This window comes from Erythrolamprus reginae, chromosome 1 (assembly GCF_031021105.1).
Source record: "Erythrolamprus reginae isolate rEryReg1 chromosome 1, rEryReg1.hap1, whole genome shotgun sequence".
Lineage (NCBI taxonomy): Eukaryota > Metazoa > Chordata > Lepidosauria > Squamata > Dipsadidae > Erythrolamprus > Erythrolamprus reginae.
The window spans coordinates 313,443,153-313,465,333 of record NC_091950.1 but is presented as its reverse complement, the minus strand read 5'-3'; the positions used below and the strand labels follow the sequence as shown (position 1 = coordinate 313,465,333).

The window sequence follows — 22,181 nt, the reverse complement described above, 5'->3', positions numbered from 1 at the left end:
AGGATTTCCTTGAGTACCATTTGTTGGGGGTCAAGGCAAAGGGAGGGGTTTGCCTTCTCTTTCTGCTCAAGATCCCCAAGGACAATTGATGGGCCACGGGTGACACAGAATGCTGGACTCGACGGGCTTTGGCCTGATCCAGCATGGCTCTTCTTATGTTCTTATGCCACAATTGCTATTGAAACTAAAGGCTTGTTACAACTGCATTGCTTTCTTAGAAGCATATTCCAGGAATATAAACCTGTTTTTGAGTAATTAGGGTTCCCAATTAAACTTTTAAAATATTGGATTAGATTAGATTAGATTAAATCTCTCTTGGAATTGTTGAACTCCTTCTGATAAAACATGCAGGAGGTATGACAATGATAATCCTAGATAATGCTGATAGATATGTCTACAATTTCTTATCCTTTTTTAAAATATGCTTATTTAGATTTATATTCCACCTTCCCTTCCAGAGCTGTGTGGCATATATGGTATGCTTTTGTATTTCCCCCCCTTCCAGCAGCTATGACTATTTGTTCTTAATAGTTTGCTATTGCTGATTTCTTCTATTATTATTATTATTATTATTATTATTATTATTATTATTATTATTATTATTGGATTTGTATGCCGCCCCTCTCCGTAGACTCAGGGCGGCTAACAACAGTGGTAAAAACAACATGCGACAATCCAATACTTAAGCAGCTAAAAACCCTTATTTTAAACCCAATCATACATACAAACATACCATACATAAATTGTAGAAGCCTAGGGGGAAAGAATATCTCAGTTCCCCCATGCCTGACGACAGAGGTGGGTTTTAAGAAGCTTACGAAAGGCAAGAAGGGTGGGGGCTATTCTAATCTCTGGAGGGAGTTGGTTCCAGAGGGCCGGGGCCGCCACAGAGAAGGCTCTTCCCCTGGGTCCCGCCAAACAACATTGTTTAGTTGACGGGACCCGGAGAAGGCCCACTCTGTGGGACCTAATTGGTCGCTGGGATTCATGCGGCAGAAGAGTTATAATAGTATCTTCATTTTATGCTCTTGAAAAATGCTATGCAATTCTCTGGTGTGGATATATGAAAAAAAAAGATAGGCAGAGGACAGGAGTATCTAAATTTATCAAATTAAAATAATATAGTGTGGTCATTGGGGAAATCTAACACTGATGGCTAAGCCAAAGTGGCTATCTAAGAACTAACTTTTTCTATCTACTGTACAGGTAAAAAAGGAAGTGAAATACAAACCAAGCTAAAAAATATGTCAAAGAATTGTGGTTTAAGAAGGGACACTTAGAAGAGACACAGCTGGGCTATTTTACTACGGTACAGCTGGGATATTTTATTATACTTACAACTCATCTGAGTAGTTCTAGTCTGAGAACCTGAATAGTTGCCAAACTTCTTAACAGGTAGCAGGGGAAAGGCAATATTTATTGCAGTGCTTAACCCGTCCTTCACCCTGTTTTTCTACTTCTCTAGTTATATGTCACAGATGAGGAATAAAGGGCTTCGCTTTCCACTTCTCCAGATCTGCCCAACTTTGAATGGCTAGCGCAGGGGTGTCAAATCCCGCAGTTGGCAGGCCAAATGCCTCAAGATTTGGCCATCCCCACCCCTCTTTTAGTGGAGAGAAAAGTGATACGTCACATGATGACATGACGCTACAAGTTTGACACACCTGGACTATAGGATCACTCATCCAATAGGATCCATTCCATTTGCTTCAAAATGTAACACTCATGAGCATAGTTCCCTCTAAGCTGAGCAGTGAGCAATCGCTCACTTAAAAATCATCATCAACTCAGAGTTTTCCAAACCTGCCCAGAAGCCGAGAGGGAAATTTTATTATTATTTCTGTGCCGCCCAGTCCCGAAGGGACTGCCGCTCAGACACTATACTTTTCCGCTCACCCCCAAAAAAATTTAGAGAGAACACTGCTGAGTTAATAAGGACACCACAATCAGGTTGTAGTTTAATTGGTATCTACGTTTACGGATCAGTCTTTTCTTATCATATAATCTATCTTTATAGGTAGTTATGGAAGAAGTAAATGCCAATTAAGTTAATAATGGTGGAAATGAGTAGTGATATTTTGCAACATGCTATTGAAATTTTTTTGTGCATCAGCATGAGTAAGATTTCCTGAACATAACTCTCTTGAACCTGCCATTTCAAGGTTTCAACTATGAGGTTTCAAAAACTTAATGGATAAAGAACATCAGTTTAGACTGTTGATAGTGGTGACCAGAGGACAATGAAGAAATATCATAACACTAATTCCACCTCTTACGTATTTGCACGAAATATTGATATATTAAGAGATGTGGCATGCATTGTAATACAGTGATCCCCCGGTTATTGCGTCCCCAACCATTGCGAACAGGGTAATTTGCGATTTTTGAACCCAGAAGTCAAAACACCATCTACGCATGCGTGCCCTTTTTTTCTATGGGCACGCATGCGTAGATGGGGCCCGGCAGATCAGCTGCTGGGCGGCTTCCCTGGGTCTTCCCCCTCTTGCTGGCGGGAGGGCGAGCAGCGGGCATCAGCAAGGAGTTTCCCTACCGCCCACGCAAACTCCTCGCTGCCGCCCGCCCTTCGCCCGCCCACGCCGTTCATTCTTGCCGCTTTCGAGCTGAGTCCTGAAGCGAATTCGCTCCAGGACTCAGATCGAAAGCGGCGAGAGCCAGCGCGGAGAAGCCGTTCGCCGGCGCTGGCTGTCGGCGCTTTCGAGCTGAGTCCTGAAGCGAATTCGCTCCAGAACTCAGATCGAAAGCGGCGAGAGCCAGCGCGGAGAAGCCGTTCGCTGGCGCTGGCTGTCGGCGCTTTTGAGCTGAGTCCTGGAGCGAATTCGCTCCAGAACTCAGATCGAAAGCGGCGAGAGCCAGCGCGGAGAAGCCGTTCGCTGGCGCTGGCTGTCGGCGCTTTTGAGCTGAGTCCTGAAGCGAATTCGCTCCAGGACTCAGATCGAAAGCGGCGAGAGCCAGCGCGGAGAAGGAAGCCGTTCGCTGGCGCTGGCTGTCGGCGCTTTTGAGCTGAGTCCTGGAGCGAATTCGCTCCAGGACTCAGATCGAAAGCGGCGACAGCCAGCGCGGAGAAGGAAGCCGTTCGCTGGCGCTGGCTGTCGGCGCTTTTGAGCTGAGTCCTGGAGCGAATTCGCTCCAGGACTCAGATCGAAAGCGGCGACAGCCAGCGCCAGCGAACGGCTTGTCCGCCGCCTGCCTGCCCGCTAGCGAGGAGCCGAAGATTGGGGGCGGCGCGGCTGTTTTAAAATGTCGCCGCCGGCATGGGGGCTTGCCAGCACCCCCCGGACCCCCAACCCGGGTTTGGGGGGCTGCTAGGAAGCCCCCCATGCCGGCGGCGACGTTTTAAAACAGCCGTGCCGCCCCCAATCTTCGGCTCCTCGCTTGCGCTGCGGGAGTAAAAACACCATCTGCACATGCGCAGATGGTGTTTTTACTTCCACAGCGCTACTTCGCGAAAACCCGCTCGTTGCGGGGGGTCCTGGAACGGAACCCTCGCAACGAGCGGGGGATCACTGTATAACAATAATTATTTCTATTTGGTGTTTATTTATTTATTTATTTAATTTATTGGATTTGTATGCCGCCCCTCTCCGCAGACTCGGGGCGGCTAACAACAGAATAAAACAGCATATAACAATAATCCATGGTAGATCCATGTCATGGTAGATTAAGTGGAACAGTATTATATATTTTTGTAGTCAGCCATTTTAATTTTTACTGCACCTTTGTTGATTAATACGGAGAGTTAGATTTAGAGATGAGTTCATAGAAAATGGGTCGAGGTATGGAATGGAGGTATTTAGTTTTTTAATAAGGTAATGTTGAATATACTTGCTGAGGACAAAGGGGGAAAGTTTATTTTTCTTACTATTTCTCCTTTTGGGTGAGTTAATTTTTAATATTTCTTTTTTAATGTATTTTTGTGTTAGATTCATGTTATTTTGATCTGCTTAATATAGTTCTTAATAAAATTCATTGAAAACTTGGTGTAATGCCTGTTTGATGTTTATAGAGAATTACTTAAAAATGGAACAAATTATATTGTAAATAATTAGTCATGTTTGATATGAAAGATGCACAGTACATTACTATATGGTAAAATAGGTTTTTGTTCCTAATAATCTTGCAATATTCTCATGGATAGGTTGGGAATTGGTTTATGCCATGTAATTTGTATTATTTTCTGCAAAGGCTGGATTATCATTACTTTTTCAGAGATTATTTCAAATTCTCCTGAAGCTGCAACACATATCAATTATAATTAAAACCAAAATTGTATCGAATCATCTTTTACAAGTCATTCTGTGCTCAACAACTACAGTCCAGTCTTATTTGGCTTTTACTGTGTTGAATGATTTGGACAAAACATCTCTTAAAAATATAGGAATATTATGTATCAAAACTCCAATCCTATATCTTCATGATCTGGTTCCACTAGCTAACTAGAAATTTTGAAATAAGACACTTTTTTTGTATATAGATATCAGAAATTTCAAGGGCCCTTAAATTAGTTTTGGTAGTTCTACTTTTTTTTTACACTCTATGAAAAAAAAATTAGGGCAAAATAGTTTAAATGTGTTTGTCATGTAGCAATAGATCTTCCCAAATTGTTGCCCTACCACCATGGCCTTTGGATAGATTACACAAAAACATTGCGATCTGTTTTGAGAGATGGTTGAGTTCTATTCCTTCACTGCCCTAATCAGAAAGCATTTGGTGTCTTATGTCTATTTATTGTATGAACCCTCCAATTGTGACTTAATCAAGGCTAAGCAAACCATGGATTATAAAACATGTGAGCCAGACGCAACATATATTAGAGATGTGCTGTAATTAAAGCAGGTTAGGGTACTTTGGATCCACAAGTACCTTCTTCTCTGTATCTCTGGCTACTCTTTATAAGGTACAGTGGACTCATGCAGGTTCAGAAAAATGTACATCTGAGTTGCAGTTTCACCATCTCAACTGACTGAAATGATTAAAACCTTGCCATATTGTCCCATGAGAATATAGACGATTCTCTACATACTCGTATTGTATGAAACAAGAATTTGGTTATTTTAGTTTTGAAATGGCAGAAACAGCTCCGACTTAAAATAGGTGAAGCTTACACATTCTAGTCTTTTTTTTTCAAACCCAACAGAACAAATGGATATAGTCGAATGACGTTTTTGATGAGCTTGCTAAAATGCCAGCTTATCTAAGGTAATAAACAAACAGTTAATTTTTACAAAATGCCACACTTTATTTATCTACAAGGCAGTACAGTGTATTATAAAAAGGGCAGACAAAGCTGCACGTAATTCTATTAAGGCAGCAGTGTCTGACATAAAAAAAAGAAGCCACTTTCTCTTCACACTGAGAAAAAATCAGATATGGCAGTCCCAAGGCCATAATTTTCTTTTTGAATTGTGCGGAGTCCAAGTAGGAATCTTTAAACATGAGACAATAATTGAAGACGTAAGCAAGATTGTGTTCTCCCAAAATGCTAAAGATCTGCATTCTATGTTTTCAAATCCTTTGAAAATACAGACACGTAGGCACATAAAAACTCTCAATAAGTGTTTCGAAATATTGCTTGTCCAAGAAAAGAGGGAGCCTCAAAACAATATTGCAAAAAATCAGAAATGCTAGTGCATAGTCAAATAGCTACTTGCTCCCCGACTAGGGTTTTATTTTTATATATATATAAAACTTTATGGTCCTTTAGTAGTCCATCTACATGCTACCAGTTCGCAGCAGCAAGGAACATTACAAATAAAAATAAAAAAACACAACCCAACCCAAAGTCCATTTGGCATTTACAAAATTAAATTACTGAATAAAAATATAATTTGTTTTCATAAAACTATGCTTCATACAGTAAAAATAAAAAATAAAAATAAAAAAGCAAGCTTTTCTTAATAAAAAAGGAGAAGCTATCTAGATCTCCATTAAGTAGAACAGTACTTCAAATAATTAAAGGTAAGTGAGCATTTATAAACAAGGTATGCCCTGCCTTAACTTTTTATAGTAGCATTTGCAGTAATGCTTTTCTTGCAGTATTTCAGACCAAGACATTTGTTCAATGATTTTAGCATAAGCTACTGATTTGAGTGCCAGCTCTCAAAATGAAAAACCTAGACAACATTTTCACTGGCACTGGAACTCAGGTAGCCACTCTTCACTGAATTAATACTGTGCACTTGATCTCACCAAACATTTTTAATCATGTAAAATCACCGTGTTGTAAAAAATCTGCATTATTAATAACTGTGTAAAACTGAATGCCTGATAACTTAGTACAGTAAAGCATCATCAGTGTAAAAGAACGCTGATTTGTCCATTTCCCTTTTTAAAGTTGGGTGAATTCCAACCTGATTAATATATGCTTTTGTGAATGTATGCACTTTGTGCTGCTCCCAAGTGTTGTACCATAACAACAAACAAACAAATATACAAAAAATGTTTTTCTCCCATGTAGAAGAAATGGTAAAACTAAATCAACTGTTAAGTGTTTTGAAAAAAGAGAACGCAACGCTTGTTTGTTGGCTTTCACATAACCAGAGTTCGAGCTGAGAATGCGCCCATGTATTTGCGTGCTGGGTCGGAAAAAGTCAGCTGATCTTCCATCTTTCCGCAGAAAGCTGAGTCCCACGTGTTGCTAAAATGCTAAAGACAAAAAGAAGAGAGAGGAATTGAGAAACAGGGTAGAATGACATTGGAATGTGTCAGGACACAAGCCCTGGCCTTTTGTATATGCATCTTGACCTCAGATACAGGAATCAAGGGTATGGAATTGTAATACAGTGTTCCCTCGATTTTCGCGGGGGATGCGTTCTGAGACTGTCCGCGAAAGTCGAATTTCCGCGAAGTAGAGATGCGGAAGTAAGTACACTATTTTTGGCTATGAACAGTATCACAAACCTTCCCTTAACACTTTAAACCCCTAAATTGCAATTTCCCATTCCCTTAGCAACCATTTAGATTATTACTCACCATGTTTATTTATTAAAGTTTATTTAAAAAAAATATTTATTAAAGTCAGACGAAAGTTTGGCAATGACATATGACGTCATCGGGCGAGAAAAACCGTGGTATAGGGAAAAAACCCGCGAAGTATTTTTTAATTAATATTTTTGAAAAACCGTGGTATAGGCTTTTCGCGAAGTTCGAACCCGTGAAAATTGAGGGAACACTGTACATGTTTCATCACTTGTCTGTGGTCTTAGATGTCCCAAGGGAAGCCAATGGATTTCAATCTAAAACACATAAGCAGGGTCCCTTTGGGAAGCAATACAGTGCTCAAAGAGGGGACGTAATCAGTGGTGGGCTCCTGCCGGTAGGGCTTATTGTGCGCAGCTCCGCATCTCTGGCACAAATGTAGGATCAAGTGCAATTTTGCTTCCTGCACCTGTGGAGGTAGCAAAATCTTGCATGGGGATGAAAAATTGCGCTCAATCTCGCACTCGCATGCCAGACCTACAGAGCTGCATGCAATTAGCTATACTGGCAACAGTCCTCCACTGGGCGCATACAGGACACATACATGGTCATGTAAAGACCAGTCTAGAAGAGCTCAACCCTAACCTCCAGAAACCTATTCTAATTTGTTACCAGCTTTCTAATTAACTTGGCACTCTTTCTCCAATCTGCTTTGTTCGTAAGATTATGTTTTGATTAGGAATCCATTATTCTCTCCAGAGGCCTTCTATTACAAATTGCTAAAATCATAGGACCCATGGCAGAAGATGACAAGTTTATAATGTCTTCTCAACCATTTATTAAACTTTATGAATGTGAGCAGGAGCAAATTTCTGTTTTGTGGCTCTAAACAGATGACTGTTATTGGTTGCTTTTGATCTGGATATCATGTTAGTTTTAGGACATTTCTATGAGAATAATTCTGATGTTGCAATGTGGTTATTTATTCACTACATGAATCATAGGGTGCAGCAGGCAACATGAAATTCAGGGTTATGATAAAATGCATGATAAATTCAACATGGAAGCAGTCTCCATTGTCCTGTGCTAAGGGAACCAGTGAATCTTAAGACTGCCTTCTTCTATATTACCCTGCTTGGGTGTTAAGATCCTTTAAGGCTCTCTGATGCATAAGAGCAGAAGTAACAACTGCAAAACTTCCTATGTGCTTTTTATAGTATGCTGTAGGGGAATACATGCCTGGAATCTTTCTTCTACTTCTCCTCATCCTACTCTGACATTATTATAATTATATTTGTACGGGCCCTTTCAAGTTTTTAGGCTTTGGTCCCTAAGACACTGGGCATTGTGTGCTTTAGCAGACTGCTGCTACTTTCAGAACTGCCATCTATTCTGCATGTTTTGAACTGAAAAAAAAACAGTATATAAAAACCGAGCAAACACTTAAGAATATTCTAAAACAAGAAAGAAGCAACAAAATCTTTACATTAATGCACAAAAGGAGGGCCTGTCTTCCCTAGAGAAATGTAGGGTGAAAAGTGAAAGGCCTGCCAATAGAAACACATTTTTTAATTATAGTCTGTGCTTGCGATGTTTACAAAGATTGAAAACTCATCACAACACTGTGCTGGAAAATGATAAACTTGTTTGTACTCTTGCAAACTGTATCTTGCTGCCTCCAGTCATCAGGAAGGACAAAAATGTCAACATACTATGGAATTTGTTGATAGCGATAAGTATTGCTTTCTTCTAATCCACTTGTTAAAATTTACTGGTGGGCAATCAGAACTGGTACATTCACAGCAGCAATTTCAGCAATCCTAATTACAAAACCTGCAAAGACCCACAACCATCTATCTCTATGGCAGAAAAGATACACACTATGGCAGTGATGGTGAGCCTTCTTTCCCTCAGATGCCGAAAGCCTGTGCGCGTGCACTATCGCACATGCACAAGTGCCCACACCCATAATTCAATCCCTGGGAAGAACGAAAATGGCCTTCCCCGCCCCCGGAGGCCCTCTGGAGACCAGAAACAGCTGGTGTCCCAATTTCTGGTGGACCCGATAGGCCCATTTTTCACCTTCCTCAGGCTCTGGAGGCTTTCCTGGACCTGGGGAGGGCAAAAATGCCCTCCCCCGCCTACCTGGAGGCCGAAAACACCTTCCCAGAGCTTCCTTGCAAGCCAGAAATCAGTTGGCCGATGCGCACATGTGCATTGGAGCTGAGCTAGGACAATGGCTTGCATACTGGCAGATATAGCGCCGTGTGCCACCTGTGGCACACATGCCATAGGTTCGCCATCACTGCACTATGGCATGGAATACTACATACAGTGGTACTTCTACTTACGAACTTAATTTGTTCCGTGACCAGGTTCTTAAGTAGAAAACTTTGTAAGAAGAAGCAATTTTTCCCATAGGAATCAATAGCAAATAATGTGTGCGATTGGGGAAAACACAGGGAGGGTGGAGGCCCTGTTTCCTCCCAGGAGATTCCTAGAGAGGCCCCACAGAGGCTTCTCCCCGCCTTTTCCACGTATGTTTCGTACAGTTTTGGAGGCTCGGGTTTGTAAGTGGAAAATGGTTCTTGAGAAGAGGCAAAAAAAAAAAATCTTGAACACCCGGTTCTTATCTAGAAAAGTTCGTAAGTAGAGGCGTTTGTAGGTAGAGGTACGGCTGTATATATATTTAAAAACGTGGTCATTCATTGGCCATCCAAGCTGTAGAAAGATTTTTGTGATTGCAATCTCCAATGCCATTTATACCATACTTCCATCAAAATAAGTTTTCCCATAAAGCAACACTTATTCCAGAGCTTGGTAATGGTCCTTAATCAGGACATTCCCATATTAAAATAATGTGGTGTGATGCAAGCATTGGACAAAGATAAAATTTATCATTTTTTTTCAATGGTATTACTATCTTGAGTATGCTGCAGAACTAAAATACAATTTAACCAAGAATTGATTTTTAGATACCATAAAACTCCATATCAGAGATATAAAACTCCATAAAATTAAAACAAATCAAAATCATCTAAATCCCTACGGAAGAAAAGTGATGTGACCAAGAATTTAACCCTCTAATGTGAACCTGAGTTAACTATGCGTCTCCCCCCTGATCTATATCTCTCCCTTAGTTCTTCTTTGGTCTTCAGTAGTCCTCTCATTAAGCAATCAACCTTCATGTCAAAAACAGTCCAAATATGTAGCTATGGATTTGGAAAACAGCACCTTCCCACTAATAGTTTTTTTTTTTTTACACAGCATAATCCTCTGCAAACCACAGTCAAGGGCAGGTGTGACATACATTTTACCACACAGATATACCACAGTGCTGTTCCTCTTCATGATTTCACTAGACAGCCTCCACTCTCTTAAGAAGCTGGTTAGACTTCCAGTAATTTTCAACACTGTGTAACTCTACTGAGTCAGATCTGCTCAGGGGAAGTAACAGCTGCTGCCCGAATGACTGATCTCTTTTTGTAAAGGATACTGGAAACCCAAAAATGGTTCTGACCATAGAAAATGATGAGCTTCTGGTATGCTCTGCAGAGAGTAGTGGCAGTGGTGGTGGATGCTCCTTGACATAATAGGGGGATAGGGCATGAAAAAAGGGTTCCATGTCCATTCTACTTATTGGCTAGCAGGTTTTATTCTTTTAACAAAGAATATTGACCAAAATACATATCCAGAACAAACTGGCCAAAAATGCCCATCTATCAAACTAAGAGAAAGAATTTAACAGATCTTATTTAACGGATAAATTGATAAATACATTCAGAAAGTGACTGTGTGAGTTTAATTTTGTGATAAAACCTATGCCATAAACTATTATCTGATTTTGTCTAATCTGCTGCAGAAAATTGGATTAGCACAAATGCACAAATACACATTTTGCATACGGAACTAGAAACTCTAAAATCAGTGATATGTGAGAACAAGTAATGAGTTTTGGGCAAAACTGCAACACTCTGAATCAATGGTAATTGCTTGATGATTATGTGCACTGTATTTCTGTTTGCTTTGAAGATTTGGTTCTAGATCTATTTGGATGGCAAAAGAATGAATATAAATCTGAAAATGTGATTGTTGAAAGGATAATGATGAAAGACTGAACCAGTAAAGAATTCATGGGTGATAAAAATTTCTGAATCATTTTTAATTTTTTGTAGCGTGAAGAGTGAAACTTGGGGGGGGGGGGTGGAAAGGAAAAAAAGCAGAGGAAATAAGAAAACTGCAAGAAAAAAGAATGAGTCTTGTATGAAAAAATATTAAAGACACATGTCTTTCAGCAGAAAATATGAAAAATTTATTTAACAAAATGAATACTAGAGTGTGAATGATGGAAAAAGAAAAGGCATCGTATGGTATGTTTATAGAGCAAGATAACCGAAAATAAACTTTCAAACAGAACAAGACAAAAAAAACCCTGAGAGATTTTAAGGAAAATTAAAAATCGAGAGCAGACGGTTAAATAAAAATCACAAGCAGAAATGAATGGAATTAAAAGCAAAACTGATAAAATTGATTTCCAATGAAACAGACACGAGGGAAGGCTGGAAAGTGTGTATCAGAGATATGTATAGGACTATGTTGGTGTCTAAGAAATAAACTGATCAAAAGAAACTAATGAACGCTTTGAGAATACTGAAAAAATAGTAAGGATGATAATGTAGATTATACAGTGTTCCCTTGATTTTCGCGGGTTCGAACTTCGCGAAAAGTCTATACTACGGTTTTTCAAAAATATATTAATTAAAAAATAGTTCACGTTTTTCCCCTATACCACGTTTTTTCCCACCCCGATGACATCATATGTCATCGCCAAACTTTTGTCCGCCTTTAATAAATATTTTTTTAATAAACTTTAATAAATAACCCTGGTGAGTAATAATCTAAAAGGTTGCTAAGGGAATGGGAAATTGCAATTTAGGGATTTAAAGTGTTAAGGGATGGCTTGTTATACTGTTCATAGCCAAAAATAGTGTATTTACTTCCGCATCTCTACTTCGTGGAAATTCGACTTTCGTGGGCGGTCTTGGAACACATCCCCCCGCGAAAATCGAGGGAACACTGTATAACTGGGGAAATCTTAAAATACGGTTATGATTTACACTTAAGGAGTGGCTGTGCAACTTGCCAAATGTGACTGTGAAGTTTGCATTCATGGCTGATGACTGGAAGGCTACAGTAATTGTTCCCTCTTTTACACTCTATAACCGTGATGGTGAATCAATGGCACACAGAGCCATATCTGCCGGTATGCAAGCTTGGCTCCCACGGAGGTTCTGGGATGGTGTTTTCAGCCCCCGAAGAGCTGGGGGAGGGGCAGGAGAGGCTGTTTTTGCCCTTCCCAGGTTCCAAAAAAGCCTCTGGAGCCTGCGGAGGATAAAACTCCCCTCCCCCCAAATGGGGCAGCAGGGTGTGTGTGCACGAATGCGCCGGGAGGGGGGGAATGGCATGCACATGGGGATTGAATTATGGGTGTGGGCACATGTGTGCTTTGGGCACCCGAGTGAAAAAAGGTTCACCATCACTTCTCAATAATCTGTAAAAGCTATGGTGTAATGCAACCAATTATATGTTCAGACTCTGGAGATTGATGACAACTCAACTCCTGAACAATTTTTACTCTAGTATCTAAAAATTGAAAGAGAATGGATCAAATGGTCCAGGAACGTATGTTCATTTTCAGCTTTGAACGTTTTATAAAATGGTTTACAGAAGCTTTAAGGTACCAGGTCCACGTTTTTAATATGATTTATTGTTTGGTAGGGAGAAGGCAAATGTTATTCCAAAATGATAAATAGTCCCTTTATGACTGATGTCCTGGTTTCACATGATATATAATGTAAACAGTACCCTGACCTTTTTATCTAAAACCTACAGAAATGAGTAAGGATTGATATTCATTTACAAGCACTCTGTGACCTGATAATTACCAGGCATTGTCACACCCTAAGGCTCATCACAACTTTGGCAGTCTGTAAGCAAACAAAAACAGAGATAGTTGATTTACGAATAGCTCCCCTTTCAAAGTGTTTGACAAAGTTTAAAGTAATGATGGTCTTACTTTCTTGCTCTTCATTACCTAGGCTGAGAGTGCTATGCCACTTGTAATATTACCAATATTTTTGTGGAACTAATACTAAAGCAGATGCATTGTATTAGTTACCATATGCAGCTCTATATAAAAATATTCACATAGCTCTCATAGGAGCTGGGAATTATTATTATTATTTATTAGATTTGTATGCCGCCCCTCTCCGTAGACTCGGGGCGGCTACTTTCAAATGTTACAATAGGCCAGACGGGCTACAAGAATGGTGGAAGGTCTTAAGCATAAAACATATCAAGAAAGACTCAATGAACTCAATCTGTATAGTCTGGAGGACAGAAGGAAAAGGGGGGACATGATTGAAACATTTAAATATGTTAAAGGGTTAAATAAGGTCCAGGAGGGGAAGTGTTTTTAATAGGAAAGTGAACACAAGAACAAGGGGACACAATCTGAAGTTAGTTGGGGGAAAGATCAAAAGCAACATGAGAAAATATTATTTTACTGAAAGAGTAGTAGATCCTTGGAACAAACTTCCAGCAGACGTGGTAGATAAATCCACAGTAACTGAATTTAAACATGCCTGGGATAAACATATATCCATCCTAAGATAAAATACAGGAAATAGTATAAGGGCAGACTAGATGGACCATGAGGTCTTTTTCTGCCGTCAGACTTCTATGTTTCTGTTTCTGTTTAGAAGTTGGTTTTGCACACGAGCCCTTGGAATTCTCAGCTATTAATGTCATACTTGTTTATTCACATACAGGCATATTCATTTTAAAAATAGGATAGAGCAGAATAACAGGGTTGGAAGGGACCTTGGAGGTCTTCCAGTCCAGCCCCCTGCTTAGGCAGGAAACTCTGCACCACTTCAGACAAATGGTTATCTAGCATCTTAAAAACTTCTATCTAATGTTGGAGCATTCACAACTTCTGGAGGCAAGTCGTTCCACTGATTAATTGTTCTAACTATCAGGAAATTTCTCCTTAGTTCTAAGTTGCTCCTCTCCTTGATCAGTTTCTGCCCATTGCTTCTTGTTCTGCCCTCAGGTGCTTTGGAGAATAGCTTGACTCCTTCTTCTTTGTAGCAACCCCTGAGATATCGGAACACTGCTATCATGTCTCCCCTAGTCCTTCTTTTCATAAGGTTAGATGTATGTTAAATAGTCTTTCTTGACTTCTGGTAATATTTCACTGGTCTATTTATTTTTTATGAAATGGTCTGAGATTGCTAACTGCTCATTTTATAATATGAAGTTATAACATTAAATGATATTAAAGAGAAATAAAATAAAAGTTCATCTGGAAGAAAGAAGCTATTTCTTTCCAAGGCACAAAAACGGTAATTGCATGGATGCTTAGGGTGCTAGAAGACAAAAGCTTTGGATGCTATAGAAAGGGAAGGAAAAGTCACAATCAATGCTAGACACTAATGAAAACTTCCACACCCTCTGAAATTATGACTTGAGCTTACTTGCTTACAGGGGCCAGGAGACACTATTGAAACCAACACATTTTTGCTTCCTATAGTGAACAGAATGCTACTGTTTTTGTTCCCCCTAGTTGTCTTCTTGAGATGATTGCGCAAAAGGAAAACACACTGCCTAAACAGTGACGCATTTTCTAGGCAGGTTTGAAGACAGGTTTTTATGATCTAGTCCTACAGCAGCCATCCTTGGTCTGGATGCCTTCCTGCACTACATATCCGAAGTCCCAGAATAAATGATAAATGGCCATGCTACCTATAGAATTCTTGGAATTGTAATTTATTTATTTATTTATTAGATTTGTATGCCGCCCCTCTCCGTAGACTCGGGGCGGCTCACAGCAACAATAAAACAATGTACAACAAATCTAATAATTTAAAAAACACTAAAAACCCCATTATTAAAAGCAAACATACACACAAACAAACATACCATGCATAAACTCTAAAGGGCAGGGGGAGATGTCTCAATTCCCTCATGCCTGACGGCAGAGGTGGGTTTTAAGGAGTTTACGAAAGGCAAGGAGGGTAGGGGCAGTTCTAATCTCCAGGGGGAGCTGGTTCCAGAGGGTCGGGGCTGCCACAGAGAAGGCTCTTCCCCTGGGTCCCCCCAGACAACATTGTTTAGTCGACGGGACCCGGAGAAGGCCAACTCTGTGGGATCTAACCGGTCCTGGTATTCGTGCGGCAGAAGGTGGTCACGGATATATTCTGGTCCAATGCCATGAAGGGCTTTATAGGTCATAACCAACATTTTGAATTGTGACCGGAAACTGATCGGCAACCAATGCAGACTGCGGAGTGTTGGTGTGACATGGGCATGCCTTTGGAAGCTCATGATTGCTCTCGCAGCTGCATTCTGCACGATCTGAAGTTTCCGAACACTTTTCAAAGGTAGCCCCATGTAGAGAGCGTTACAGTAGTCGAACCTCGAGGTGATGAGGGCAAGGACCATCCATCCATCTTGAAGCATTCTCACAATGGGGAAGGTTTTCTTGCAGGAATGCTAGTTGGTTAGTCAACATTAGCATCCAGGTATTCCCACTGCTTCCTTCTTAATGATGCTCACTAACAGATGCTTAGGGTTCCACTCACTTAAAGCCTCCCCTCATTAATAATGGCCTTTACCATAAACCACTACATTTTCACTAACTGCCATGTGACAATGCCATACACAGATCAAGGCAACAGTGGTTTTCATGTTTCTATTTCCTTCTTTTCAATACAGTTTAGTTGGAGCTACTTTTAACTTGGTGGTGCCCCATCCAAGGCGGCCTGAATGTTTTGACCACGGATCCTATGAAAATGTGGGCAATCACTGTTATCCTCTCACCCTCTTAACAAAACACATTTCTTTTTTCAAAGCAAACTTCCTGTTAGCACTTTAAAAAAAGTTAAAATATGGATAACAAAGGATGTCTTCAGAGAGGGGCGGCATACAAGTCTAATAAATTATTATTATTAATTATTATTATGTTCACATATTACCATCAAATCATGGAATATTTTAAGCTGTGTCACTCTTACTTCATTCTGTTACATCATTAATCCTATCTGCATTTCCTTCTTCTGGCAACAAAATAATCTCACTTATCCTGTAACGTGTCTTCTGTTGCCCCAGGGAAGAGTGAACAGTAAACAAACTCTCCAGAGTTTAACTGGGATATCCAGTTAAGTAAAAGTGAACCTCCAGGGAAAACACTGCAGTAAAAGCAAGACTGCAAAAGTGCTTTCTTAAACCTACTCAACACAATGGCCGGTTCACATATTACATTTTCCTGCAAATAAATACTCAAGAAATAATGCTGGGTCAAACCAGTCTTCTCTCATCTGTCATTGTCCATGCTAGTAAACTCCAAATATTTTCAGTAAAATGTTTTTTTAAAATATACCTCAAATTTATTATATATGTGTACAAGAAGAAAATATTATAGTGTCCATTCATTCATTTATGTATATTGAAAATATATAGAAATGATTTTGCACATTGAATGTACCATAGCTGAATTCTTCTTAATTTTTCTTAATATTCCAGAGTAATAAAATGAACAAATTATCTAGCTGTCCAAGAAACCAACACTTTTTATCTAGCTGTCCAAGAAACCAACACTTTTCAATCAATTAGTCTAAGTTTAAGATATTTTCTCTTCTGATAGTAGCAGCTCTTCTTTATTTCTCCATACAGTCATTTAAAAATTATTATGACCTCCAGAGCCCCTAAGGTGGGTTTTGCTGAATTATGGTGGTTTTGCAGAAAAATATTATCTTCGAGCAACACTTCTATGAAAAGTTTATTTCAAACAGAATCCCACCCTTCCACTTCTACATCTGAATTGTTAAGTTTCTATAGGCAATGGAGATAACTGCTAAAGCACTTTCATTACATGAGCTTAGAATATGTTGAGGAGCCTCATAACATTTCTTTTGCTAGTTCGTGTCTTCAAAGAAACACACCAAAATGGTTGTGTATTGACATAGAATAGAATAACAGAGTTGGAAAGGACCGCAAGAGGTCTTCTAGTCCAGCGTTTCCCAACCGGTGTGCCGCGGCACACTGGTGTGCCGCGAGACATGGCCAGGTGTGCCGCCAAGCTGCAGCTGGGCGGGGCGCTGCCGGTACTTCCGTCCTGGGGCTCCCGCTCGCAGCTGTCCCCCGCCTCCTGCTCGATGCCGCGGTTTTCGGCGCTCTCCTGCTGGGCGCCAAAGAAGGAAGGCAGGAAGAAAGAAAGAAGGAGAGCTCTATTCTTCGCGCCTTTTCCCCGCCTTCCTTCTTTGGGACCCAGCAGGAGAGCGCCAAAAACCGCGGCATCGAGCAGGAGCCGGTTGACAGCTGCGAGCGGGAGCCCCAAGACGGAAGTACCGGCAGCGCCCCGCCCAGCTGGAGCTTCTCCTGCGTCGACGGCAAGTTTCCTTTGTGGCCCGGCGGGAGGGCACTGGCGATGGGAGCGGGGGGCGGGGGCGGCCGCAGTGGCCGCAGGCAGTCGTGGGGAGATGGCGGCGGCGAGAGGGAGCGCTCTCTCTCTCTCTCTCAGCTGACTGCAAGCGGGAGCCCTGACGGTGGCGGTTGGACGTGCTGCTAGACGTCGTACATGCTGGCGCTGCGGGCCTGGCATATACGGTGTCCAGCAGCACGTCCAGCTGCCGCCGTCAGGGCTCCCGCTTGCAGTCAGCTGAGAGAGAAGGAAAGAGAGACATATAAGAGAGGCAGAGAGAGAGAGAAAGAGAGACATAGCAAGAGAGGCAGAGAAAGAGACAGAGCAAGAAAGAGAGGCAGAGAAAGAGACAGAGAGAAAGAGAGACATAGCAAGAGAGGCAGAGAAAGAGACAGAGCAAGAAAGAGAGGCAGAGAAAGAGAGAAAGAGAGAGAGAGAGAAAGAGAGACATAGCAAGAGAGGCAGAGAAAGAGACAGAGCAAGAAAGAGAGGCAGAGAAAGAGACAGAGAGAAAGAGAGAGAGAAAGAGAGACATAGCAAGAGAGGCAGAGAGAGAGACAGAGCAAGAAAGAGAGGCAGAGAAAGAGAGACATAGCAAGAGAGGCAGAGAAAGAGACAGAGCAAGAAAGAGAGGCAGAGAAAGAGACAGAGAGAAAGAGAGAGAGAAAGAGAGACATAGCAAGAGAGGCAGAGAGAGAGACAGAGCAAGAAAGAGAGGCAGAGAAAGAGAGACATAGCAAGAGAGGCAGAGAGAGAGAAAAAGAAAGAGAGACATAGCAAGAGAAAAAGAGAGACTTAGCAAGAGAGGCACAGAGAGAGAGAAAGAGAAAGAAAGAGAGACATAGCAAGAGAGACAGAGAGAGAGAAAGAGAGAAAGAGAAAGAAAGAGAGATAGCAAGAGAGGCAAAGAGAAAGAAAGAGACATATAGCAAGACAGTGAAAGAGAGAGAGAGAGCAAGAGAGAGAGAAAGACATAGAGGAAGGGAAGGAGGGAGAGAGAAAGAGAGCAAAAAAGAGAGGAAGAAAGAAAGAGGGATGGAGAGAGAGAAAGAAGGGAAGGAAGGAAAAGAGAAAGAGGGAGAAATAGAGCGAAAGGGAGGAAGAGAGAGGTTTTTTTTGTCCAAACTTTTCTTTAGCCCCCCCCCCCCCGCCCCCCCCCCCCTTTCAGTGTTCCCCGGGATTTTGAAAATATGAATAATGTGCCGCGGCTCAAAAAAGGTTGGGAAACATTGTTCTAGTCCAACCCCTCGCTTAGGCAGCAAACCCTACACCTGTTCAGACAAATGGTTATCCAACATCTTAAAAACTTCCGGTGTTGGAGCATTCACAACTTCTGGTGGCAGCCTGTCCCACTGATTAATTGTTCTAACTGTCAGGAAATTTCTTCTTACTTGTTTGTTTTTCTCCTTAATGCATCTCCACCCATTCCTCCTACTCTCTGGTGCTTTGGGGAAATAGCCCAAATAGCCCATGAGATATTGGAACATTTTTATCATTTCACCCCCTAGTCCTTCTTTTCGTAAGACTAGTTATACCCAGTTCCATTTTTTAAATTACCACTGTGGGTGTGGCTTGATGATCATGTGATGGTGGGCATGGCTTTGTGGTCATGTGACTGGCTGGGTGTGGCCAACGTGACGTCATTCACTTCTAGGGTTAGGGTAACTGGGCTCTACTCGCCTCAATGAGATACAATTTCCTTGTGTATTTACTACTACTGAATATCCAAAATACACTATTTAATCATATGTACATATGCCATATATGTACGTACATACATATTACACATAGGCACCCAAAAAGATACCTTATCTACTACATATACTGTATGATATAGGGTACGTGTATGTACACACACACTCATATACACCCCTTTTCCAAAACTACACATTTGGAAAATCAGACCCAGAGGATACTTTCTGCCACACATTTAACCATAACGTCTTTACATTAGTATATTACACATGCCTTCAGATGTTCTTCCCTAGCTTGCATAATCACGGCTAGAGCCAGGAAATGTCATGGGTTGAAAAAAATGTGGTGAAACTCACTTAACAACGCTCTTGCTTAGCAACCAAAATTTTGGGCTCAATTGTGGTCATAAGTTAAGAACTACAGTATCTCTGCTTTCCTCTGTATAGCAGTCTTGTCCTAGTAAACTCCTTTTTCTTTCTGGCAATTTTTCTCTCTGTTAGAGGCACCAAAATAATCCAGACAATGTAAGATTTCCTGCTGCATGACGGGATTGGACTAGATAACCTCCGAGATATCTTCCAGCCCTAAATTGCTGTGATATTTCAAAGTGTCTTTTGAAGCCAAGTCTAGTGGCAGGGTTTGTGGTGCTTCCTTCCTCTCTCTCTCTTCTCTCCCTTCCTTCCTCTTTCTTTTTCTTTCTTTCTCTCTGTCTTTCCTACTTTTTCTTTTTTCTCTCTCTCCCTTCTTTTTTCTTTTTCTTTCTTTCTTATCTCTCTCTCCCTTTCCCTCTTCCTGTGAAGAACCCCAGAATGTCTTTGGTAGCAGGGAGAAAAGCCAGACATTTTGAAACTGAGAACATGCCCATTGATCATCCGGCATTCTTAAGAGTTCCACTGTTGATTAGCTTAGTCTGAGAATATCTTAGCAGCCACTTGCAATATAATCTCTCAACTCAATGAATGTGGGGATCCCCAAACAATGAGGATTTTTCTTTTCTTTCTTTCTTTCTTTCTTTCTTTCTTTCTTTCTTTCTTTCTCTCCCTTGGAAGCACTCCCTGTACTCCTTTTGGGCCTAGCAAGCCTCCCTACAGCACTCTGGGAGCCAAAGGGGGCGTGGGACGGGGGACCCTGGAAGCAGGGGCGTTCTAACTTACCTCGCTGCCAGTTCGCTTCCTCCTATGCCGCCTAGCAAAAAAACCCCCAAACCCGAAAAACAGATGGTGTCTGCATGTACAGTGCAGAACTCTGCTTCTGCGCATGCTCAGAAGGGAAAAAAAGTCAAAAAGCAAATTTCAAAAAAATGATGAACAGCACCGACTGATCCAGTTCAGTGACATCATCAGTGGGTTGTTACTGATTCAGGCGAACCAGTCTGAACCCACCCCACCCCAGTTTCCAGCAATCTTTATATGTTTTAGCCTCCAGTCCCCTTATCCTCTGTGTTGTTCTTCTATGCACTCTTTCTAGAGTCTCAACATCGTTTTTACATTGTGCCAACCAAAACTGAATGCAGTATTCCAAGTATGGCCTTGCCAAGGCCTTATAAAGTGATATTTATCAGAGATAGGAAAAATGACCAAAGGAAGAATAAACACAATGAAAGCTGTATTAAAGAAATGGATTGTGCCACTATGCCTGGAACAGTTGTGAGAGTAGGAAATTTAGCTTCTGTGTACATTCCCATACAGGTCTCAAAAGCGATCATCATCTTTTTAGGTTAACAAAGGGAGGAAACATCACGTACAAACATATTTTCCCTTTTTGTGATCCAGCCCATCAAGCCATTGAATGGACTACTTAACAGCTACTATCTCCTGATTACAAAGGGGAAATGGATCAGGAAGTACACTATCCGAGTTCCCACATTCAATTATTTAAACAACTACACACAAACACAGATTTCCAGTCTAAAAATCTCTGGCTACCCAAGAACTGGAATGGGAAAAAGGCCATTTATTTCTCATTTGTGAGTTCACACTAAAGAAATAACAATCCAATGCCAACTTTAAGTTAAGGTAACAAGCCATTTCTATTTCATTTACTTAGGGAATAATTGTTTCTAATGTACTTATTTACATAAATAGCAGTAATAAAATAGTCTACATATTCTGTTGGCTCAGCTTTGTAGAAGTGATTAAGAATAAATTCTCATGAACTTGGCCAGCATAGCAGTAATTGTTGTCTAATTTATATTTGCAAATAGGAAAGCCGGAGGCAAATTTCCATGTGTTATGCCTACGAGACACGCTCAAGCATTATCACTTATTTAATAGGTGAAATAGATTTTCATCATTAGGCCATTTTATGTCGGAACAAGAATGAAGCACGTGAATCTAATCTTGTCTACAGTATTTACTCCAGATTGTCCTGAACAGTGAGAATTGTTTCTTATCATTATGTTCTGCTAACATGCTTCCTGTAGGTATCTAGCAGACTGCAGTGAGAAACTAGATAGTAAACTAGACACGGATCTTTGGTTTCATCTTCCAGGGTTTTTCTTATGATTATTAAAAAAATGCAATGTATATCCAAATATTCAGGAATAACCTTGCTAAATTCAAAACGATTCATTATGAGTGGACATCCACAGGATTGTACTGCAAAGGTTTTTGCATCAGTTTTCTATTGGAAGCTAATTTAAAAAGTCAGAGCTCTGATCCAGCTGGCTTGGTATTTTCCATGCAGACTACCAATGTGGTTCTGTATTGAGAACTTCTTTTTGAGTCTATCTGAAGAGGTCTGGTACTACTGCATTAGGTTCTCATTGCCATTCAGAACAAGTCTGAGTTGTACTATCTCCGGGACTGCCTTCTGCCGCACGAATCCCAGCGACTGATTAGGTCACACAGAGTTGGCCTTCTCCGGGTCCCGTCGACGAAACAATGTCATCTGGCGGGACCCAGGGGAAGGGCCTTCTCTATGACGGCCCCGGCTCTCTGGAATCAATTCCCCCCGGAGATCAGGACTGCCCCCACCCTTCTTGCCTTTCGCAAACTCCTTAAAACCCATCTCTGCCGTCAGGCATGGGGAAATTGATTCCCCCGGGTCATTCTGTTTTATGTATGGT

The 22,181-nt window shown here is 41.1% G+C and overlaps 1 protein-coding gene across 5 annotated transcripts in view; it reads right to left on the bottom strand.

The window, feature by feature from the left end:
* Positions 1-5,236: 5,236 nt before the first annotated feature.
* The window catches only part of MYB (MYB proto-oncogene, transcription factor), a 50,198-nt gene continuing 33,253 nt past the window's right edge, over positions 5,237-22,181 (bottom strand). For all 5 annotated transcript variants that reach the window (XM_070733560.1, XM_070733562.1, XM_070733561.1 and 2 more), the window contains one exon: positions 5,237-6,663. In XM_070733560.1, coding sequence (XP_070589661.1) covers positions 6,547-6,663 — 117 coding nt within the window. In that variant the 3' untranslated portion in view covers positions 5,237-6,546. The remainder of the gene's footprint in view (positions 6,664-22,181) is intronic.